The 24,848-nt window shown below is 37.6% G+C and overlaps 4 protein-coding genes across 4 annotated transcripts; all 4 read right to left on the bottom strand.

Annotated features, from left to right (window-relative positions):
* Positions 1-384: 384 nt before the first annotated feature.
* On the bottom strand, positions 385-3,828 carry LOC103940056 (bifunctional riboflavin kinase/FMN phosphatase). Its single transcript, XM_048583970.1, has 10 exons — positions 3,316-3,828; positions 2,995-3,184; positions 2,781-2,911; positions 2,193-2,262; positions 1,937-2,002; positions 1,626-1,780; positions 1,460-1,537; positions 1,180-1,313; positions 912-1,004; positions 385-687 (listed from the first exon to the last, which is right to left on the bottom strand). The coding sequence occupies exons 1-10, from the start codon at positions 3,416-3,418 to the stop codon at positions 526-528; spliced, it is 1,182 nt and encodes a 393-aa protein (XP_048439927.1). The 5' UTR covers positions 3,419-3,828; the 3' UTR covers positions 385-525.
* A 1,768-nt stretch (positions 3,829-5,596) lies between these two features.
* Positions 5,597-10,058, bottom strand: LOC103940055 (14-3-3-like protein B). Its single transcript, XM_009350128.3, is given in 8 exon segments — positions 5,597-5,981; positions 6,058-6,113; positions 7,678-7,826; positions 7,908-8,017; positions 8,111-8,149; positions 8,151-8,199; positions 8,318-8,624; positions 9,833-10,058. Coding segments are annotated over 8 exon segments (786 nt in total). The 5' UTR covers positions 9,906-10,058; the 3' UTR covers positions 5,597-5,978.
* A 2,377-nt stretch (positions 10,059-12,435) lies between these two features.
* Positions 12,436-16,030, bottom strand: LOC103940052 (protein CONSERVED ONLY IN THE GREEN LINEAGE 160, chloroplastic). The gene is made up of 9 exons (XM_048584150.1): positions 15,669-16,030; positions 15,048-15,097; positions 14,876-14,957; positions 14,686-14,781; positions 14,507-14,587; positions 14,295-14,386; positions 13,442-13,534; positions 13,054-13,122; positions 12,436-12,815 (listed from the first exon to the last, which is right to left on the bottom strand). The coding sequence occupies exons 1-9, from the start codon at positions 15,981-15,983 to the stop codon at positions 12,683-12,685; spliced, it is 1,011 nt and encodes a 336-aa protein (XP_048440107.1). The 5' UTR covers positions 15,984-16,030; the 3' UTR covers positions 12,436-12,682.
* A 1,634-nt stretch (positions 16,031-17,664) lies between these two features.
* LOC103945414 (phosphoenolpyruvate carboxylase 2) lies at positions 17,665-23,860 on the bottom strand. Its single transcript, XM_048583959.1, has 10 exons — positions 23,227-23,860; positions 22,465-22,859; positions 22,175-22,259; positions 21,752-21,974; positions 21,491-21,594; positions 21,289-21,376; positions 20,545-20,699; positions 19,333-20,331; positions 18,521-18,907; positions 17,665-18,246 (listed from the first exon to the last, which is right to left on the bottom strand). Exons 1-10 carry the CDS (start codon positions 23,392-23,394, stop codon positions 17,947-17,949), a joined length of 2,904 nt encoding a protein of 967 aa, XP_048439916.1. The 5' UTR covers positions 23,395-23,860; the 3' UTR covers positions 17,665-17,946.
* Between the last annotated feature and the right edge of the window lie 988 nt (positions 23,861-24,848).

Raw genomic sequence — 24,848 nt, 5'->3', positions numbered from 1 at the left:
ACCTAACAAAACATAATCACACAATGTACGATCAACAGACATGATTACGAGATCTCCTGGATTCCCAGGAAAATAATCCAACAAGGATCCTTTTACTCCAACATCGACCAAATAAATAGACGAGCACAATATTTTCGATAGACTTTGAAATGTTAAACGATGTTTGATTTGTGGTTTTATGCAAAACACAAATGATCTTGCATGATGACCTAAATAAATAACAGTTTTGTTTATAAGATTAATTTGTGTAGTGATCAAACAAGGAATTATCTCCGGCTTGTATTAACTTACTAATCGGTTAACGCTCAAGTGCTACTACGCCATTGGGCAACAATAATTCTACAAGGGTAAATATATATAAAATATAAAATAAAAATAAAAAGCAAAAAGAAAATCATATTAGAGGCCATTATACAGCGGATCAAAGTTAGTATTTGTACATGCCACATTTCAAATATTGCAAACAAAACGAAGGCAAAACGCAAAACAGTTTTACTTCCACCACTAAAATCATGTCTGGATAATTCAGTATCGTTCTATCTCATCACTCGAAGTCATGTCTTCCACAGAAAAAGATTGTGGAACCAAAGGCACGCAACCATGGCGACTAAATATTGGCAGATCGAGCGAGGCGCTTGCAATCAACTTACATTCCTCGAGTGCTTCTGCATCCATGGATGAAATTTCCTGCAACACACGCACGAATCACGATTTTGGTTACATGACGATCAAGTACAGATGTTTAAGAACATTACATTTTTCAGACATCACGAGTTCGGTTTCATTAATTTAAGTTAAGAGGCATCAGGCACTACTCCGCAAGAAGTGACACAGAGCAGTACATAAGCTATATGATTTCCTGTATTATCTTTCACATCAGTTTCAGTTTATCTTTAAAACTATGCCGTTACCTTGGTATTTGATTCCCGGATGTAGCCGACAAGTAGCAGTTTCATTTGCTGATTGGATATACAGCAATTGTTTCCATCAACTATGTGCATTTGCTACATCAAAGGATAAAAAGATCTTCATCAATATAGAACTAACGGGATCAATGCATAAATAACTTGTTTTCGGTACGTTGGAAGAAAGCAAATTGCAGTCTTTATAATCTGGCAATTGGTAAGCTCGTTTTTTTAAACATATACCATTACCAAAATTAATAAACAGATTACTCACAATGTTTTTATTAGGTGAACTATTGCGATCGAATCCAATGGCAACCACTACCCTGTAGGTCTTCTGCATATCAGCTACAGCCCAACCGAAGAAAACTCCCCAGACTTGGTCGGGGAGAGCAGATCTTCCATCCTCTGATTATTGTGGACTTGTGGATTAAATTGAATACGAATTTGCACAAATCTTAACCATAAAGATGTGCATTCACTAAAACTCCCTAATCAGTCAAATAAATTGAACAAATACATTCCGTCATGCAAGAATGAAACAATTCACCAACCTGTGACTTCACTGACAAACCCATTGGCATAGAGGCCACTAAAATAAATTGGTTCAATCGGTAGTGCCTTATCTACCCCTGAAATAATCAATCAAGCAAATATTTAAAGGGAAGGGGGGAAGGCCCTATGGACAAATACACACAAACAGTATGAAGTGAGACGTACAGTCTTCAAATTGAGGAAGACCCCAATGTTCGGGCTGAAACTCCAAAAGAGAATGAAGCACAGTATCTGCAAGGGAAGAACAACCGGCAGCTTCACCACGGGATGGGACAGCCACTACCTCCATTCCGGCAGCTTTGGCAGCTTTAACACCAACCCTGTTCAAAATATATTGATTCTAGACATGAATACCCTGGCAGCATATGCTTAAAAAAAGATGGCTTTAATTTATCAGCAGTGTATATCTCCAAACACATATTGATCAAAATGAAATAAATTTAAGTTCAGATGTATATGTTTGTGACCGATCTTACACTGAGTCTTCAATCACTAGGCAATGAACTGCATCCACACCCATTTGCTTCGCTGCCTCTTCAAATCTGTACACATTTTGGAAAGCAGTATTAGCATCAGCGAAAAGGAAAATAGAATGCATGTGAGGTGATGTTTTCTTCTTGACAGAAAATTGATCAGGCCTCTGAATGTTTTAGGTTGAAAAGGGATGGGGATTTACAAAGTTCGATTTGTATGTGTTCAAGGGAGCCTTGTATTTTCTATGAATTCACTTACAAATCTGGAGCGGGCTTCCCTGCTTTAACCTGGTCACTGCCAAGAATTACTGAAAACAGTTCCTTCCAACCTATAATATACAGATGAAGTAAACAGATTAATAAAAATCATGAGCATTCACAGGTCATCCATTACAGTACACAGAAACTTGCATGAGAAAATGAATAACGCAGAACGATAGACAACATAGAACAATTTAACATGAAACACAGAGAGAGATATAATTTTCATTGTTTACACTGACTGATTTTCCCCGTGGCATAGCACGAACATCTACTCGATCTTTACAAACAGCCCCTATAATGACTATGAATATAATATTGGATCAAGGAATACTTATAAAACAACGAATGTGTAACACTTTTTCCAGGTAAATATCTACGATAATAAGTTTCCTGACTGGTGCGGAAGCCGTAGATTCAATATTGATTGAATCAGCCCTTTTTTAAAGACCAAAATTAAGAAAATAACAGTAAGAAAGTAGAACAAAACGCAGAAACACAATGCCTCTTCATTTTATTGCAAAATGTAGGCTTAGCAGAGAGAAATAACATTGGTTATTGTTAACAATGAGAAAATTGTACAAACCTCGATGGTGAGAGATTTTTGCTTCTATGTATTCCCGTAAGGAGTTTGAAGCAAGAGCCATGGGTACTCCGTGGTCATGGAAGTGTTTGATAACGCGATTAGCACCAGGAAGAGCTTTCGCATACTTCCACCTATAAGTACACAATTAAACAACTTTAGCACACAGGGAGCAACACAAGGCCAACAGATATGCACATAATTCGAAAGCGCTTACTTTTCCTGGTACATGGGGATGATTTGTTGGACAAACTCATCAGGGGTGAATGGGAGATGATAGTCCTTAACAACCGAAGCTGCCGAGTCCTTGAGTGTCATCCCTAACCTCTTCTTCTCCTCCCTTTCCTTGTCCAATACTTTGCCATTCCGGGCCAAGAATTCCTCGAACACGCCCCTTGTTGCCCGCTCTGAACCACACACACACACACACACACAAACACACAGAAGAGTAAGAGTTTGAAAACTAAGAAAACAGCAAGAACAAGAAACCCACAAAGCCAAAAGAAATAAAAATATTGTGGGGAGGGGAAATTGAGACCTGTGTCCAAAAGGGTGCCATCCAAATCGAAAATGACAGCCAAAATATTGGGTTTTGGGTTCTCTGCATCTGCATTGTTGCACTCACACTCGCAGCAGCTCATGGTATATTGGTAAGATAGGTGTATCGGTAATTTGGTATTGGTAGCTCAGCCCAGCCGAAGGTTGAAGGAAGTGAGAAAACAAGGATTCAATTGGACTATATGTTCATGTGTTCAAGTATCTTATTATATAAACAATCATAATATGCATCAGGGCCGCTCGTAATTAACCCCCAATCAACCAACGTTTGGGCATTCGGATTCCTAATTTCGAATGTGGAATTTGGAATGGCATCGTTCTGGGAATTGAATGCAAATTGTGACAGAGATGAGACGAGAAAATATGCAAATTGAAGAAAGAAATTCGGAATTTCAGATTGTGTGTGTCGGTTTTGCTTCCACTTTGAGACTAGAGTCGTCAATCGCAAACAGGAGGAGAATCTGAAAACGACTGTCGCCTGCTGCTCTTACGTGAAAGAAAGCGTTTCAATCTCAAATGCCGAATTTTCACGGGCGGATTCGGATATGCTTTTTCGTTGTTTTCATGCGATATGCTGAGTGCTGCTGACGGAGAAAACTATAAAGCACAATACCCCAACTAATAACAATATTACATCCTTACAATGATACACCATCAAATATTGGCGGAATCAGGATTAGAATTTTAGGGGTCTCGGTTAAATGTTTAAGTTTTTAGACGGAAAAATCACGCAAAAAGTTTTTAGTTTGTTTAGTGAGGCATTTCGTCGCACATGTTAATAGATATTGATATAGGCTGAAGCAATATGTTAAGTGTTATCAAGAGTATATGTTGACTTCTGTAGATGTAATATGACGAGTGCTGTCGAAATATACCTAACAAACACTACATCAAACACTTGGTGACCACAAACGAGTTTCGTACGAAATATTCAGAGAGTCCTCGAAAGATCTTCACATGCGTGTTCTCTTGCCTCGCAGTGGTTTGGGGACCACCTTGGTACCTACACAACAAAGAGAGTTTATGGGAAATGATACATAAACAACATTTTTTTTCTTTTCCTACATACTCCTGTTTAATTCTGTCAGTTCATTTTATTTGATTTATTCAATCCAATTGTTAGAAATAAAAGAGTACTGAGAGACCAAAAATGGTATATATTTAAACCCTTGCGTGCAATAATACCAACAAACTACCTACTCGCCCAATGATCGAAAACGAAAAAACAAAGACGAAAAACACACTATAATTCGAGCACAGGCAAATGCAACAGAGAGAATTCCAATTTCCAAACGCGCCAAACTCATAGCTTCTAAAAACTTTGGCGTTTGTTCTAAACAAAAATGTTCTGGCTGGCTTGTTATGCCAAACGATTCCGTTTTTGTTAGAAGCAGACACAATATATGTCCACAGTTAACGTTAAAGTCCTCTCCATTCGGATTCGGACTCAATCTCTCCATAAACTTTGGGAACACATAAAACTCCGAAGCTCATGCCATATGGGCGTTTAACGACGAGGACACCGGACATGAACCATACAAGGCGCTTCGGACACGAGGCTTGCTAATCAGGTGGGGGTGAAACTGCACAAGGATACTGCAATATGACTTCAAACGCATTGTTTCAGCATAGTTTTAGGGTTACTCATTCGATGTTCATAACTTGGTGGACACGAACCAAACTAGCGTGCGCTTACCATCACAGGCAAGCCTCGCCACCCATGTGTACTCAACCACTTCCAATACAACGAGAAATTTTTCTATGTGACTGGAACACACACCTCAACATGACAGGCGGTGTTCCTCACCAATAACCTATGGACACCTGTATCCTTATAGCATAACAATTTAATACATTTAAATTTTATTAAAAAAAATCCAAATAAACAAGACTTGCACTGTTCCCAAGACTTGCTTTATAATCCTAGTCTCCCCAAATGCCCCCATCTCCCCCCCCCCCAGTCAGAAGGAGACAGGATAGGAGACCGAGAGAGTATATTAGGTCTTGGGAACAGTTTAGGTCTTGTTTATTTTGATTTTTTAATAAAATTTAAATGCATTAAATTGTTATGCTATAAGGATACAGGTGTCCATAGGTTCCACCTGTCATGCTGATTCGAGTCACATGAAAAAATTTCTCCAATACTAGAATGTGGCAGAGTGGATGACATACCGCATTCTTCTATGGCTAAGGGTGTTTAACGTTTCTCATTACAACTATAAACCCTAGAACAAATTAAGGAGCAACAAGACAGAGTAACATAGATTAACACCATACATAAAGGTTTATAGCAACAGTTAAACAAACAACACACGAGTATAAAATCATCCATCTGGGCTACGTCATTTTCGCTAAAACACGAAAATCACCCTAAGCAATTGGTTAATCCTCTGTGCTCCATTCAACGTAACCAAGTATGAAAAGCTAGTGCAAAGCAGATCGAACCATGCCCGGATACAATGATATTATAAACCACACCACATAACATGGACTCAACTTGACAGGGCGGGAAAAAGGAAAGAAATGACTACAGAATAACATGGTAAACAATGAACGCCTGAATTTTGTCCAACACCGAAGGAAACGAGACTCAGGTCCATCCCTGATCCATAATACGCGGCGTATCCTAAGATGCCACCTGCATCACTGCCAGAGAAACATAAGCTTTTAGTCGTACATCAATATTACTCACAAACAGCTAAGAAATATGTGAGATACTCACGGTTGCCTCTTCCAGCCCGCCAATCTTGGCATTGCCATTCACCTTTTGGGAATCTTCTGCAGCAAAAATGAGAGCAATAATAAGTGTTAAAGATGATGCTTGGTCTTTAAAATAGAGCAAATATTTTGTCCACTAACGAGTTTAATTCGAATTTCATATTAGACTATTGATGATTTCACAGTAAATCTCTATACTAACTTCTTGCAGCCCGTGCATGTGTTCTGTGACTGGTAGGACAGTTTCGTGAATAAATATCACTTTAGCTATATGAGAACTTAAAGGAATTCACATTATGGACTACTTTTTAAGCAATACGTTCGGTACCCCAGATCGCTACATAACAAAACGGGATCATTGCATTTCATGCACCCAAAGAACAATAAAAAATCAAATAACATTTAGCTGAACTCCACATATCATTTCAAAGCCTAAATAAAAACAAATATAATCCAATTCTTTGAATGTAAATTATAAATGCTTGTTTAATTTTAGTTATTCGATAAAAATTATCAAAAAATAAGTGGAGGGAGTTCTTCTATAAAGTGTGTACTGCAAACTTGTTTTGTTATAAACCTGCCTCCACTCACTAAGTCATGATTAGAGACATAAGCTTTTAGTTGTCAAGAATCAAGGCATACAATGTAAAACATCAGAGACGAAAGCAGTCCAACAACCAGGCAAGGTTGCAGAAACACTGTTGGGAGTATACATTTTTTTAAACCCAACAAGATTCCTCAAAATAAACTACGAATCAACAAATGCGATCCTAGAATCTAAACTTGGAAAAAGAAACCACTGCCCTTACTACAACAAACTTGTAAAGACTACATTCATTCAGTTGTTAATTTGTTCACATAAATCCTGTAAGATCTACATGTTTGCTTTTTAAAGTTTCTTTTCCATAATCCAGTACAACTTGATTCAATGGGTGTGAGCGACTATAGCACCTGAACACCTATATTGGCCCAAGGATAATTGTGACAAGTTTGTCACCAGAAACCATTGGCCATAACTGACAACCAAAAGCAGGTTATCCAACCTAAATAAATACAAGGAACAATTCCTTTGAAGGGTATTTGATACTAAGAATCCATAGACATCAATTCATCAAATAAAGATATCATCTCTGCTAGACATAAATGAAATATGAGCTAGGTTGGATGGCATTTTGTTTTATAAAATTCTTCCATTACCTATTTATTTCTCTCCTTCAATGCAAAAAAAAAACAACATAGTCCATCAACTAGCTTATGCAACCTTTTAATGCCATTACACTACAATAGTGGATGAGACTTCAGCATGATGCCAATCTCTTCCCTCTAAGAAAATACTTCAAAAGTACACAAACAGACACCATAAGCATAAGAATGGTAACATCGCATAACTTATAAATGCATCAAGTAAAAGATGGGAACATCCAGCAAAGAGACCTATGAAACACAATTAGATTTAAAATCCAATCAAATGAAGGCTAGCATACCTGAAGCAAATCCTGAAATGGACGGAAAGGAAAAAAGTGGAGCGAGGATGGACTAATCTAATCAAAGAACTAATCCTCTAAACTTTAGTAGAGATGGAATTATGTGCATTGTTAAATCCTGAAATAATTATTAATATCACCTCCATCTTCTGGAAGGTCAGAAGTCCACAACGTGAGGTTGTCCCTTAGAAGCTGCATGATTAAGGTGCTATCTTTGTATGACTCCTCATTCAAAGAGTCAAGCTCAGCAATAGCTTCATCAAAAGCTGTCTTTGCAAGGTGGCAAGCCCTGGAAAATAGTATCCACATCAAGAAGGGAATTTTGACATAAACGTAACAGTAATCAACCTTTAAATAGCATCCTACAAACCTTTCTGGAGAATTCATGATCTCATAATAGAAGACTGAGAAATTCAGAGCCAGACCCAAACGGATGGGATGTGTAGAAGGCAACTCGGCCTCAGCAGTGGTGGTGGCAGTCTGCAACGGCATCAATTTTAAGATAAATAAACATTTCCAGTGTCAATGTTAAGAGAGAGAGAGAGAGAGAGAGAGAGAGAGAAAGAGAGTAACCTCGTACGCTTTCTTTGACTGTTCAGCAGCCTCAGTTTTAGTCGTCACCACTCTTGAATTCTGCAAGGTACCTATAATAATCTCCTTTCCTACAACCAAATTATTTCGATGTCAACATTTATTTACCTTCATGATGCCCATTTCAAAAGCAATAGAAGAACAAATAAGTAAATGATATCTCTTGGGTTTTGAGAAATATAGTCTCACATCTTATAATAGAAAACAGTTGATTCACCAACTGTAGCTGAAGGAATGAGATGCTCATCGATCACTGCCATGATATCAATACAAATGGTTGAGAGCTCTGATTCAACCTTCTGTCTATACTCCTTGAGTTGCTTCACATGACTCTCATTTCCTCTTGATTCCTCTTTCTGCTCTATTGATGATAGGATCCTCCATGATGCCCGACGAGCACCAACAACATTCTTGTACCCAACAGAAAGTAAGTTTCTCTCTTCAACTGTCAATTCAACATCAAGATTTGCTACCTTCTTCATTGCATCGACCATCTCTGTTAACATTTAGAGAAGATGTCACATACAAAATGATATTTTAAATTTATGATCAAGTAAACAAACCCACACTTTTTCACCAGAGGCAGAACCATGTTACAGAGAGTGGAGCTATTGCCCTATTTAAATCTAAACAGACTTTCACTCTTGCTTTCCTTCCTTCAATTGTGTCATTAGTCACGACTGAAAAGAAAACGTTGTACCATGCTAAAGTTGTTAACACAAAAAAACATGAGAGAAAATCTGGAATAAACATAGACAGGTGGGTTCAGTTTGAGATTTTGAAGCGATATGACTTAGTCAAAAGAATTTCTTGGTCAAAATTGGAATTAGAGATCTAAACAAATATTTGACCAATTAGATCATAATCTTCTGGAAAACAACCCATGTCAATAGATTAGGTAAGACAAAGACCAATAATCATGGCAACTGTAAACTAAATGATGGTTTTCCCAACTCAAGTACAATCCCAGATGCACTTCTTAGAAAATAAAACCTTGAGAAAAGGTTTATCCCTAGAAATTACATCTTTTGACTGAAACAAATAAAATCAAGGAGATTACAAATTCAATAGTAGTGCCTATTCACACACCCATTTTTACCCCCCCACACACCCGTGTTAATTTTCAGCCAATCTTCTTCAATTCATTCGATCGGACGGCCAAAAATTGAGAGGGGTGTGTGAGAAGTAAAAATGGGTGTGTGGATAGCACTGATTTACTCAACCTAGCCCAAATTTTCAATACATACATTACTTAGCCCGGGTTATTGCTTTAGTTCCGATCGTACAAAATATTCCAAAAGAAAAACAACAAACACTTGTGAAGTCTGTGGCAGTAAGTTTTTGTACCAAATCAAATATATACCAAGTACTAATATAACTTTTCAGGACAAAGAATCTCCATGGAATCAGAAGTCAAAAAAACGTCAATAGTCATACCAAGAAATCGAATGCACCAAAGACTTGAGCAGAAATAATTAACTGACTGAGTATTTGACTGATCCTTAGTTCAGATCGGCATACAACCGAAAATCGAACGAAAGATTCCCATTTCCTTCACTTTCTCACCAACCAAACACTGAATTTGCAAAATTAAAGCGACTAAAAATAAAATCAAACTCCAGATAAAGGATCACACTCAGCGTGAAGCAGAAGAATTAAAATGCATGAAAAAAAATAGGCCAAATGAGAGGGAGAAACCCTAACCATCGTATCGCTCTGCCTGCTCAGCGAGCTTGGCAAGATAGACGAAGTTCTCACGTTCAGTAGCGAAGCCCATGGCGGATCGAATCTAGGGTTTTGGCAGCCTGCAGTTTGAGGTTTTTGGGGCTTCCGAATTCTTCGACTCTTTTGATCTCTCGCTCAAAACTCCAATTTCTTTCCGTAATATTTATACGAAACATAAAGGGTCAAAGAATTACCCTTTATTATTATTTTAATTATTTATTCTGTCCTCCGCTCAAAATATTATTTGTTATATCGCCAGAATTGGGATTTCGAGTCACACGGCCACTGTTTGAGACCAAATCTTCTGCACGTTTTGGACTTGTGAGTTGTGGACTATGCGACGTGCCACGTTTTTACTGGGATAATTCAGATTCTTGTCGGATCTTTTTATATCTGTTCATCGTACATCATGCAATGAGAAATTATTTTAAATATTTTTATTTAAAATTAAATATAAAAATATCTGATAAAAATTGATCGCACAATGTACGATTAACGTACACAATTCAAGAATTTTCAGCACCCTCACTAAAAGGATCCGAATCTTGTTGGTTTTTCTAGGGACAAATAGGGATATGCCAAGTGAGCTTCTAAGGTTTAGGGTTTACTATTTTTTTTTCATTGGATGAGAAAAGCCCATTACATGTTACATCAAGTAACTCAATAAAATTCGAGTATAGCCAAAAGGCCCAAAACCCATTCACCAAGAAGATAAAACAATAATAATAATAACTAGCATTTGTTTACACATTTTATGTGTATGAACATATTTTTTTAGAAAATGTAGAGAGAGAGAAAGAGAGAACGTGAGGAGTGGAAGGTTTTTGTTTTTGGTTTTTTTTTTTTTAAATATTAGAAATATTTTAACATCACCTATAGATGATGCTTTAATAAAAAATAGTAAAATTTAGACTTGTGAAATTACATTATTACCCATCATTTTTTTTGTGTGATAGAATACTAAGTTGTCTTTTCACCCTATTTTGGTTGACAAAGAGGGTTTCATTAATTAATACAGATAATGGAAAGTGTTATTGGCAGTTCAAAAATCTCATTTTACACTCCTTAAAAGTGTATTTTTTTTCTAAATATAGAAAGTTTGGAGTGTAGAATGAGAATTTTGGAATGCAAATAATAATTCTCATAATAATAAACTAATCTTTATCTTATTGAGGCAAAACACAGTTGTTGTCGCTACCACCACGCCAGCAACCACAAGGGTATTGCAACATAAAAATTATCAACCCGCAATAAGAAACTATCCCCAACCAAATTTGGTCATTAAAACCATCACACGGGAGAAGAGTCACCACATTCAATAACCGTTAGATGCCCCTGCAAGGAGAACCAAAAACAAAAATAAATAAGAAAGGGACGGGGCTAAGAGGCATTTAAAACACCCTCACTTCGGGCAAAAGCCACAACACGGTTGGTCCCAATTTTCTGGCATGCCTGTCGTGTTCGAAGCAGTGATGAGAGGTTGAGATATGATGTCCAAAACAAATGTGTCATTTCTAGCTTTGAGCAGAGGTGAGGAATAGGATGTGAAAAGAAGCTGTTTGGGCCATAATTAAAAATAAGGCATGCTATGAGACCAAATTATTTTTATTTACACAAAATTTGCACGACTCCGACTTACCAACTTCAAAGCCCAATTTGGAACCTTATCTCAGGGCTCGGACAACCATCTCACTACATCTCAACTCGTCTAAAGGTTCGGACAGGGTTCATGCTAAGGAGCGTCTATCATGCAGACAACTAAACCTGGGAATTATTGGAGTTGTGCCCTAAAAACTAATTTTATAAATTGGAGTTGTGCCCTTCTCTCTCTTCTTTGAATCGTGAGTTTTTATCTCCTTCTTTATGTGACTCGCCTAATTCTTCGGAATTAGGTTTCTACTTAGACATATGATGTATAGATTTAGGATAGTTAATATAATAGGACGATTTGAATCGTGAGTTTTTATCTCCTTCTTTATATTCAAATCGTCCTCTTATATTCAAATAGCATTTATTCTTCTTTATTAAACTGCTTTTCACTGTTTGCAGGCGCATCTTCAAAGCGAGTGATCTTGACTGCAATGTTGGCTTCCTCCTTGGTGTTGCATGTTTCGAATAAATGTTATTTGGACCACCTTACTGACCACCTTCGCGTCTTGATAAAGCATAGTCAAGAAATATTATCTAATTAAGAGCTCGTTTGGATGTACTTTTAAAATAACTGAAATTATTTGTGGTAAAAAAGTTTTTAGAACCAATTTTTAGTAAAGATGCAAGTAAATCATGAAGAAGCACTTAAAGTGCTTCCTGGAATCCAAAAATATTTTCTCTAAAAGTGCTTTTAGTTACTTGAAAAGCACATCGAAACAAGCCTTAAATTAAGGATTTGATCTTATCTGTTTTCCAATATTTATTTCTCTAAACAGGTGAATATGGATTTAATAAAGTTTAAACCAAAATCAAGGGTTTTTGTGTCATTACGAATTTAACTCCAATTTTACAACATTTTCAGCTAAAAAATAACACCCACATAAAAGAGTTCGACTCTTGTCTTCCCCATTCGTCGAATAGAAACAAAAGCAGAGGCAAAATCGTATAGAATTGTATTATTTTTCCATCCTTTACAATATTCCATATTCATACAGTACATAAAAAAAATCAACAGAAATAACGAGACAATAATTCCTTTTAATTCACTGCACATATCTTCACTTCCAAGCAACCAATTATCTGCAACTCGTGAAAAATAAACGAATAAACCTTTGCAAGTGCTGCATCACAACCATCACTCGAATATTCCGCTGGTTCGTGAAGAGGTCTGTCTTCAACTTACGTCTCTTTCTCAACTGCGGGAAGTGCTTCCTCTATAGCTTGGATGAAAGTAGCAATCTTGTATGTGAAGAATCCCACCAGCATCGGTATCAATTCCAGGTGCATAAATCCGTATTCTGGAACGACGATCCTGCACCCGAACTCAACCTTGTTAGGCAAAGAAAAAAGGTACTGAACCTGTTGTTTTCAGCCATAACCCCAGAACTTTCAGAATGGTTATTCGATATTGATTTCACCGTACAATTATTCATGTATGTGTGAAAAGTACTTTAAGAGAGCTTTCAGAAACCATCTGCAGAAGTATCTATCAACGCAAGAAGACGAGTACAGTTACATTCGAAGAGGAACATGCGAGTGCAGATGCTTACCCATTCCATCTGTTAAATATCATGACTAATACAACAGGAACCAATAGCCTGGGTTGCCCAATCGCTCCCCTGCATTAAGATTCCAAAATGTTAGATGACGTTCTTTCTTTTTTCTTTCAAAACAACATACGTAATACTATACAGTATCTTGATGTGGGTGGCCCATGATATCATAATCTCTGGAGTTATGAGCCTCAATTAACTCATAGCAAATCAAGGAAACTAGCTAGATGTTGTTCAGAGTGTGAGTTTTCCAAACATCTTGATGTATGTGTGTATGCATTTAAAGAAAATAATAAATTGCATATCAAACCCCTCGTTGATATGTGCTCGGTACAAAACATTCAGCTGATGCATTTACATCAGGCAATAGTCATTTGTTACGTACTTGAGAAGTCCCCTTGCTCCATCTGCCATGGAATCCACGCTACTCCCCAGCATACGCATATAAGCTATAGAACCAAGCAACCCAACACCATAGCTGAAGTTATAAGAGATAGATGAGCATCAAATTCCATGATAAATGATAATTTGTACAATATAAAACACCATCTTATGTCCTGAGACTGTAATCGTCGAAACAACTACCTCTCACTAGTGAAATTCCCTAGAATTAACAGGGCAAGTAACCATTACCAGACCCACACTTGGTTGCATACTCATAAATCAAATAGGCAGGACAAAACCTCACAAATAAACCGGCAGTAGATATTCTACTGGTTGAACAAAGGAGAAGCATGGACTTATACTGTACCTTACAAAGGCTCGAAGGCTTAAGCATCATCGTCATCACTTATCCAGTTATCCTAATGGTGAAGTCATGGAGTTTCTTAATGCCCTTCAGTATGCAAGCAATTAAGTATGCAACATGCAGTAATGTAATACCCTTAACCCGTATGTACCATCTCAGACTCATAGTCAATCGACAAAATTCTCTCGTGAAAATTTCTTTTGCTCTACATAATTAAGGTTAGATATTACTTTATCATAAAACTTTTATAAACATAGGTTGCCTGCCTACTTATAACTTAAATGTAGGACTGCCATAAAAGCCTTTAGGGGACAAAAAAGAAAAGAAAAGAAAAGAACAAAGCACATATAAGATATTCTCAAAGTTTAAGACGCTCCTCCACACAATTCACTAATTTTCTTGCAAGAAGGGAAAATATGACAAATCAGATGTGGGGTGACACGACCTTAGATTTTAAAACAAAAACAAAATAGAACCTTAATGTTCATACCTAGCCGTAATTTCAGGGGAGTATGAAACATAAGCCGAGACTAATCCAACACCGCCTATACCCAGTGTAAGGAATTGCAACCTCTTCTTTAGCTGCAACAGGAAAATGAATGTCATCCATTTTTAATTGTAGTAGTGCCAGGAGAGCATGTATCTATACAAAGAACGATGGTATAGATGAAAATATAGTAGACTGGTACTGCAGATAAGTACCCTAAAATACTGCTTCCTATACTGCTCAGCCACTACTTTTGGGTCCTCCTGAGAACGCCTTAATTCCCGAAACATCACTTCCTGCAGGTTAGATCGAAGTGTGAATCACAGAAAGAAGAAGCACCCTTCAAAGTAACATTTGGTTGAAAAGAAGAAGCACCCTTCGAAGTCTGACTTACACTGCCTCCAGTTGCAGCCTTAGTTGCTCTATCCCACTTATCTTGCTCACGCCGTGTTGGTGCCAGTTTCCATTTGATAGCAGTACTGCTGGCACTCTGACAATCATTAAATTTCGGAAAATGAAAATCGAAACTGAAAACTGCCCTGAGTAAAAGCACTAGGATCGAAAACTAAAGACGTTTGTCATACTTTCGCTGGCGCCTCAACTTGCGCTTCTAACTTGGGTTGGGCAGGAGCAGCTGTGAGCTGTTTGCTCAAATCAACTTCTAAACTGTACCCCCACAATTCAGTCAAGTTTTGAGAACAATTTTTATGTAAGAGGAAAACAAACAATAAAACCTACTCGTGAGAAGTTACAAACCTGTCAAGGCCCATGACTCTATTCAAGCTGAGAAACCCGGAAGGCTTTTCCTGTTTACAGACGAAACACGCTTCATCACGCAACAAAACCACAGAAAACATTCACAAATAAAAAGACCACATGACTTTACACCAAAACTCTCTTTCGATTAAAAATCTCGCGACGAATCAACATAGCTAAGAATGCAGTGTCTCCTTTTCTTTCTTTCCTTCCAGATATTCAGTAACCAAAACCGAACCCAACACAACTTCTAAGTGATCAACAAAGGCGCCAAATTAACCAACCAACAAGGACTTGTCTAATTGATTACTAAGCGCCCGTTCGATAACCATTTCAGTCTTTGGTTTTAGATGAAAATTGAAGGTAGTTATCGAGCGAGTTTTCAGTGAAAAACAAACTGGAAACGAAATGATTATCAAAGCGCCCTCAGCTACATCAACGTACATGTAACTAAATATCAGCACAAGAAAACCAGTTAGTCTCCAACCATTCAAACGATCAACATTTACTATCAATTACCCAAACAAACCACCAAATCAATGAACAACAAAATACGCACTAAACCCCAGAAAATAAATGAATCTAGTGATGAAAGGGAAAAGATTTTAAATAAGTTGGAACCTTGACAGGAGTGGATTGAGTGGAAGAGTTGGGCTCCTGAATGAGTTTTTTCATGCGGTCCATGAATTCTCTGTTCCAAATGAAATCGTCAGAGGTTAGAGGGTCATCCTCGCCGCCCCAGTACTTGCGGAGCTTGGTGGTGGTGGGAGGTCCGCCGTAATCGCCGGGAGCAACTCCGGTGGACCATTTCATGGGCTTCTTCTTGGGCAATAGGATCTTGGTCTGTCTCGGGTCGGGTACCGGTGGCGTTGCTGAGTCTGGGGAGATGCGTGTGGCTGTGGACGTCACTGAGAGATAAGAGTTGAGAATCGCCATGGCTGTTTGTTGTCGATAACGAATCAATGAGATACAATGCAAAATAATTCTTTCACGTACTTACAAACGTTTTAATCTGGACTGTTCATCCTTCAGATTAATTTTATTTTTTTTAAATTATAAACATTTGTACAATGAAGAAGAAATTGTAGTAAAAATTCCTCAACTTTAACATAATTGGAGCAATGTTCTTTTAACTTTAATCTAATTGTAGTAATGGTTTTTCCAACATGACTCGTTTTGATGGAATTGTGACAAATTTGACGAAAATGATCATAGTTGCACGTTTTGATGAGTTAAAAACCATGGTTATGAATTTTTAGATGATGAATCATTGCTCTGATAGGTTAAAAATGATGGATCATTTCTACAACTTTCTCTGCAATAAAATGACATACAGGGATGGGTAGAAGAGTGATGGGTATTTCATCACTATCTTCATCTCTGTTGAGGCCTATGTAGATTCGTATATAAATTCAATGTAAATCACATCAATATATGATATTAAAAAAAAATAATAATAAATAAATAAAGTAGACAAGTCTCATATTTGATTCATCATTCACGAAATTCAAAAATAAGATTTTTCACTTATAAAAATATTTCTTCTCAACTATAAGTGTAGATAAATATCACTAAACAGTTACATACAGGAAATCTAAAATATTCTTTCTAGTATTTTAAGTCGACATAGGAAATCAAACATATTCTGATTCAGAAAAATCGAAAAATCTTCCAAATTAACTAAAATAATAAAATGTAGTGACCATTATACTCTCCTAAAATGTTCGACATGAATCAATACCTTTATAAAAAACAATTAATATATACTTCAAATGGGTCGGATCCGGGTTGAAGATTAAAATATCATCCCCGCTTGCACGAACATCATACCCAAAAATTTCTCCAAACTTATCCTCGTTCCCATTTTTTATCCTTCAAACCCGACCAAAACTCGCGAAAGTTGCCATCCCAAGTCATCATGCACAAAAAATGACTATCTAAAAAAAAGATTTCTTAAAAATATAACTACGTAAGGAGCTAAGTATTTTTCGTTCTCTAATTAAATAAAAAAAATTCATCAAAAAGAATAAAAAGGGAGAAAGTTATTGATTTCTTTTTATTTTCCTTGAATCTGTGGTGGTGAATGGTGATCGTGTAAGTCAGTTTTCCATGCCTTTAGTGTCTTATTCACAAATCACAAAATATCTCTTTATGAAATAAGTGAGTAGGTTCTTTGGGACGTTATACGGTTTGGATAGAAACTACTCACAACTCGAGAACCTCAAACGCTTGTAAAATTTGATGTGGAAATTTCTTGTCAACAACTGTTTTTTTTTTTTAACAAAAAAAAAAACATCGTTGACAGAAATCAAGACAAACTGACACCAAAAGGGTAAAGATATCACCGACACCCAAAAAAAAAAAAAAAAGGAGAACAGGACCTAAGGTAAGAAGGTTGAAACTCAACGCCACTATTCTTGAACAACTTGGAGTCGGAGCTTTTTTTCGCACTATTACGGATACAAAAATAATGGGGAAAATTGGATATCAATCGGCAAGTGCTCGACTCTGAAAAGCCGCCGAACGGAAGAGATCTAGCCCGGGGTTTTTAGATTATAGGTAGTCATGCATCGACGACGGACTTCCAAACCACTCTGTTTGGAGAAACGGTCAGACGTAAACAAGAACATTAGTATATATCTAAGCATACGGTTCCATCATACTCATGTTCCCTGGCCACGGTTGCGAAAACGAAACCAGAAACATAAGATTTCCACAAGAAGAAAAGCCATAGATTACAAATTCTGGTTCTCACAAACCAAAATCATGGGTTTATTCAACTTATTACACAAGTTTTTATTCTATGGAGGTTTAGAGCGCTTAAAAAGCAGAGAGCACCCATTTCGTACCATACTTTATGTGTTTGAACATATCTACCGAGATGCAAGATACTTGAGCTTCAACCGGTGTTCTGCATACCAGCAGCAATACCCTTCATGGTCAGGATTAGAGTGTCTTCCAGACCAGGAGCATACTCGCTCGTTGGATTGAGCTTCACAAGCTCTGCTGCCGGCTTGGTGGTTGTTTCCATGTACTCCGACGACAAATGAGGCCTTACTTTGACATGGTAGTTTGGATCACGAATTTGCTTCAGTGTATAGGCTTGGCACACATTAAGTGTCGTGATGTATGAATCACGTAGGAGGAGTCGCTGCCTCAAGTAGGGATCTCCTTCCAGAAGAGCCTTATGTCCAGCAACCTACAAAATTAACACAAACTGAGATTAGTTTCTCAAAATATTAGTAATAAAACCACTTAGAGCACTGCACATGGTCCAGATTAAAATTAGCCTCAGAGAAATGCTCTTATGGTTTTACAGTCGAAGCTTCAAAAGAAAGAACAGAAGAAACAAATTGCCTATGAAGATAATATCTTTGTGAAAGAGAATCATCCCGTTTACGTCTTTTGCAATGTTAAAAGTATTAAGGTCTGCCTAAACAGTCCTTGTGTCAGTAATTTATGTGTTGCATTACCTGGAGGACGAGGAGCTTAGTTTGTTCATAGTTGGCCCTCAATCGGTCTCCAAATGACCATAGGTCTTCTGACACGAGAAGCTTGTCATACAGAGAGGCAATACCGGGATCACCCTTGGCAAACACCATCTCAATTAAATCAATTGTGACTCTGAAGAAAGGCCACTGATTATACATCTCCCGAAGCATTTGGAGACTCTTCGCATCCTTCTCAATAACATGCTTAAATGCTGCCCCAAAGCCAAGCCACACTGGTAAGTGAAATCTTGTCTGGGTCCAAGCAAAGATCCATGGGATTGCACGAAGTGATTCAATGCCTCCACTTGGCTTTCGTTTTGAAGGACGACTCCCAATGTTCATTCGACCGTACTCCATCTCTGGTGTTGCCTGCATTTTCCAAGGGAATAACACATTTATGAGTTTGTTAGCATTTTCATCTTTCTCAGCAAACTATTACAGAAAAATAATTATTAGCTAATTCAGTGACGTGATGAGGATAAATGGGAGCTTTATAAGAAAACAATCGAGTCGATTTCATTTAAGGTAGCGAAAGTAGAGCAAGAACAGGAGAGTGATTTCTGCAACTAGTTGACTAACATATGATCCCAAAAAAGAAAACCATACATTGTTTTTAAGGATTTTGTATGAATTAAATGATTAGTTTATATATATGCACATAAAATTATACGTATAATATTATATATATATATATAGAGAGAGAGAGAGAGAGAGAGAGAGAGAGAGAGAGAGAGAGAGAGAGAAGATAGATAGATATGCAAAGGACTATCATGCTGGATAAATGGGATACTTACGAGGCGAAAGTATTCAACAAAACGGGGCTCCTGGAAAACTATTGACCGATATTCCTCTGTTGCAATGACGCCCATTTCATCCATGAGTGCACGCCATTCTGGCTTTGGGGAGACGGGAGGGCGCATTCCGTGCTCAAGTGTAGCTGCTGTGAAACGCTGGAGTGTTCTAAAGCACAAGTGCTCCTCCCCAAATGATTGTTCAATAACTTCACCTTGAACTGTAACACGAAGCGAACCATGAATAGTGTCGGGTGGCTGAGACAATATAGCAAGATGGGTGGGCCCTCCTCCTCTTCCAACTGTTCCACCTCGACCATGAAACATCGTAAGCTTAATCCCAAATTTTTTTGCGACCTTTACGAGCTCTTCCTGAGCCTTGTATAACTGCCATGCTGCAGATAGACGACCAGCATCCTTTCCGGAATCTGAGTACCCTATCATGACTTCTTGCTTCCCATTGATCCGGTTTTTGTACCAGTCTATAGAAAAGAGACGAGCCACAGCAGCAGGAGCAGCCTCAAGATCAGCAAGCTTCTCAAACAATGGAACAACCCTTAGTGGCTCCTTCACACCACATTCACGTTGTAAAAGCTCAACAGCGAGAACATCAGATGGGGATGTTGCCATTGATATAATATAAGCACCAAAATTGTCTGAGGGAAGTTCTGCAATGACATGGAACGTGTCCAGCACATCAGCAATTTCTTCAGTCTTGGGAACATCAGCGCCAAAAAGGGGCCGCTTGCCACGAAGCTCAGACAAGAGCCATTCTTGCCTACGCTCCTCAGACCATTCTCGATAAGATCCTATCTCCAGGTGCTTTGTTATAGCATTGAGGACATCAGTGTGCCTGTCTGATTCTTGTCGTATGTCTAGTCTCACAAGAGACAGCCCAAAAGTAGAAACTTGTCGTAAGAAATCAAGAAGGCTTCCATCAGCAATTGCCCGATCGCCACAGGAGCAGAGTGACTGGTAACAAAGTTCGAGAGGCTCCAGAAACTACAAGGGAGCAAAAACACAATCAGCTCTACTACAATAAACGTTGCATGAGCCTGAAGGTTCAAACACAATTTGTATACTGAACATCTATTGTAAATTTATTGAAAGGCTTCCTGACATTAAAGCTCCGCTTATCGTAAATTTTGGTATCTTGGAAATTCAATCTTTTACAATTTCACAACGAAACTCATAAATCTTGTGGTTACGAGATACCTGTTCAACATTGGTAAACGTTGTGTCCTCAGGAATGTCAGAGACTCCATTGGCTAATAATTGGCGAGCACGTTCACGTGTATTGTAAAGCTTGTCTCTTACATCTCCAAGAATAACTCGATAAGGCTCATTTGGAGGAATTTGTTTCCAAAACTCTGCATCCAAAAAGGAATAATTAAAAACAAACTAACAAAATCCTTTAAAATTTAATTTCAAACTTGTATTTTACACATAATAGAAACTCAAGTTGAAAAAACTAGGAGACTTTTCTACCAATGTCAATGATTAGGTATGTCTAAAAACTCAACTTCCTTTTCGAAGAATTAAAGATAGAGAGCTACTATAAATATAAAAAACCAGGAGACTTTTCTACCAATGTCAATGATTAGGTATGTCTAAAAACTCAACTTCCTTTTCGAAGAATTAAAGATAGAGAGCTACTATAAATATAAAAAACCAGGAGACTTTTCTACCAATGTCTACCAATGTCAATGATTAGGTATGTCTAAAAACTCAACTTCCTTTTCGAAGAATTAAAGATCGAGAGCTACTATAAATAAAAAAACCAGGAGACTTTTCTACCAATGTCAATGATTAGGTATGTCTAAAAACTCAACTTCCTTTTCGAAGAATTAAAGATAGAGAGCTACTATAAATATCATAGAAGGACAAAGATTGAAGTTTCGATGGATATTCAAATAGTTTCAAGGATGGTAAAAACATGAACTCGTCTGGATTGCATACCTATGTAGTGTTTCGCATCCTTCTTTGAAGACCTATGAAGTTCATGAGCACGAGCACGAAGCTCATCATTGCATCGCCACATGGATAACTGTGGGAAAAAAGGGTAATAACAAATGCATGAGGAAAGAAAAAAGAAATATTTAAGTACTCTGCAGATCAATATAAAAAAACAATCAAGCAGAAGTAATGATCCTTTTGACACCTCAAACATAAGATCCTCTATCTGGGAGAAGTATAAGTTAGCAGCCATCATTCTAGCCAATAAGCACACATCCCGAGTAACTTCAGGAGTGACCCTGGGGTTTCCTGCAGTCCATTTCAAGCATATTTAAGCTACAGAACCAACAGAATAATTTTTAAGGAATTCTTTTAAAGTGAGAGGGGAGAGAAATGCGACAGTGAAAAAAGCAGCACCGTGTAAGGAAAAACTAACTCATCCAATAATAGCATGAGATGAACATACCATCACGATCCCCACCCATCCAAGAAGAAAACTGAATGAGAGGGGCATTGTAAGGAACACGTTCATTTATCCCTATGTTCTTCAAAGCAGTGTCAACACGACGTAAGAATTTCGGTACGCCTTTCCAAATTGTCTCATGGAAGTAGCTCATTCCTGCCCTCATCTCATCTTGAGGGGTTGGAGGAGTCCTTCGGATTTCATCTGTACGAAATGCAGCTTGAATCTACAGCCAAAAAAGGTAAATTACTTAAATTGAATATCCAAGCTTTTGAGAGAGAGGTATTGGAATCTGGGTGCATCTGCATTGTATTTTTTCAGCAAATTTAAGGAAGCCGGTTGCCAAATTCAGAGAAACTGATTTTTGAAAATCAAGTTTGGCCTATAATATCAAGGAATAATATTCCACCATTGGTTTCTACATACCTCCCTTTGTAAAGACTCATCGAGTTCCTGCTTATCATCAGGCGTAATGTCCTTAGCATTCAACTGCGTCAAACAATTTCTTATCCTGAGAGCAAGGGTCAAAATAACACAATGTCAACTAAAAGAACAACAAACCATAAAACTCTTGCACCTATAGAATATAACATGTCAATTCCCACACATGAATGTCTTATAGAAGTGCAAAGTGAGGACGGATAATAAGCATAAACTGAGCCAGTTGCTTAACCACCAGGCTTCCACAATTTGTCAAACGTAAGTGGAATCCTAACCTTGCATGCTTTTGGAGCAAAGACCTGCGAACAGACTGAGTAGGATGTGCAGTGAATACCAAATCTACGGTCTGGTTCTTCAAGGCATCAAAAACTTCTTCTGGGGACTTTTTCAGGTCCCCCACAAGCCTCTTGAGAGTCTCTTCAATGTCTGACTCCGTAGTAGCTGAAGCCTCATCAGCAAAGTCTCCCTTCTTCTTCATCTTGATCCTCCTCCGGTACGCAATCTGAACTTCCTCGGCCAAATTGGCCAAGTTAAGCATGTGAGAAAAGGATTTAGCAATGACTATGGAGTCCCCGGGATCCAAACTCGTTAGCACATTCCCAAGTTCCGCCAACTTTTGAGGGTCCTGCTTTCTTTCATATTCCGCAGAAAGCTCATAACAATCTTGCACCTAGTCCGATTTACATTACAAAAGTCAATCAATTACTCGTTTAATCATTTAAAATTAACAACCTTTTGAGTGAAAATTCACACGTCAAAAAAACTATATCCTTTATTTTTTTTTTTCTCTATCAGTCAAGATTAAACCAAAACCCCATCAATTTATCATATTTTAATTAAAAATTAAGCAAAAGAAAATTGTCAAATATTCCCAAACGATGCGATAATACCGAGGTATGCACTAAACGCCAGATAAATGGAAGCAACCTGATCAAAACTAGCATGCATTATTTATCAAATTTGCCAAAAAGTAATCAAATTATAACAAATAAGTTGATTAACAATTAAGAAAATAAATAAATAAAAGTAGAAAATACCGTTTCTCTGAGACTCTCTCCGTGTAAATCCTGAAGAATATCAAGAAAACGATCCAACAGCAGAGCATCGTACTCAATCAGTTTGTCATCCTCAGAGACCTTCCCAGGTGCCAGCAGCCTCAGCTGGACGTCAATCGAAGCCATCTTCTCCAGGTTCTTTGCAGCCATGGCCGCCTTCTCTCTCTCTCTCTCTCTCTCTCTAGACTCTCTCGCTCTCTCTAAGTTTCTGGACTGCTCTCTCCCTCTGGGGTTTTAAGCAGCAGATATATGCACGCTATTAACGATCGAAAACAAGCGAATCCGAAAGGGAAAATGAGTGGATTAAATTGAGTTTCAGAGGGACTATAAACCCAATTCAAGTGGGATACAGACTCTATCAAATCCTTTCTTTTTTTGGTGGTATATTTTGAGTAAAAAGAAGAAGGAAAAAAAAAGACGAAAGAGTGGGAAGCAAAGCAAATCCCGTGAGACCCAGATGAAGAAAGGGCGGGGGGGTTACAGGAAAACGGGCAGCTGATGATCTGGGCACGAGAAAGTTGAAGAAGAAGAAAAAGCATGCGGCAGGGTTTCAGGTGGAGGAAGAGGTTCAGACACGAGACAAGCGAGTGTGTGTTGTAAAAGCACGACTCTTTATATAGAGAGAGTGAGAGGGTACTCTCACAACTCGGACTTGCAGACCTGAAATTCAGTAATAACGGAACTGGATCTTCTCCGAGGCAAACCCGCGGATCCTGCTGAGCAACACCTATTAGATTTCAATGCAACGGTTATAATTATTATAACTTTAAAATGAACCTCATGTTTGTAGCCGTTGAATTGAAATCTAACGGCCTATGTTTGTCGCTAAGCAGTATCCCAAGGGTTTGCCTCGGAGAGGATCCAGGCCCCAGTAATAACATCGCAATTTGCATACGGGTTTAGTTCACTTTATTTCATTTTTAAATTTCAATCTTAAGAAAAAAATCCGTATTACAATTTATTGGTATTCTTTTTCAGTTAAAGATGTCTAAACTTCAATTTCCGTTAAAAGCGTTAAAAATGAATTAGGACTACATTATTTCTAATCAATAAAAAAAAGTCAACCAACATAATATCATAAGCACTTTTATATTTTAACATAATTACATACTTGCAACTTGGTCTTATCACATTTTAAAGCTGACCAACATTTTTCAGGTGACCCGTGGATCAAATTTTTCAGCGATCAAACTATAAAATTTCTTTAAGGTTAAAGGTCAATAGTGACTTTTGAAAAAAACTTGCTAAGTGATGATTCTTAAGTTCTCTAATTTTAATGTGTATCCATACTAAAAAATAATAACTCACACAGCAAAGATATAATTAAAAAAGAAAAAATTGTACATATTGTTATTTTTTAACTTTTTAGTCAAAATGGTCTGGAGATTTGTATAACTCCTCACTTTGGTCCATGAAATTTAAAATCAATAGAATTGATTCCTAAATTTGTCCACAATCAATCATTTTGATCATTTCATGAAAAATCTCCATAAAATAAGGGTAAAATGACAAAAATATCCTCAATTTTGTCAAATAATTTTAGCCTATTGTTTATTAAATTGAGGTTAATTTTGTCATATTGATTCTTATTTGACATAATTTTT

Source organism: the organism of the source record quoted next, unplaced genomic scaffold (genome assembly GCF_019419815.1).
Source record: "Pyrus x bretschneideri cultivar Hongxiangsu unplaced genomic scaffold, Pyrus_bretschneideri_v1 Contig20, whole genome shotgun sequence".
NCBI lineage: Eukaryota > Viridiplantae > Streptophyta > Magnoliopsida > Rosales > Rosaceae > Pyrus > Pyrus x bretschneideri.
This window is presented reverse-complemented; position numbering and strand designations above follow the sequence as displayed.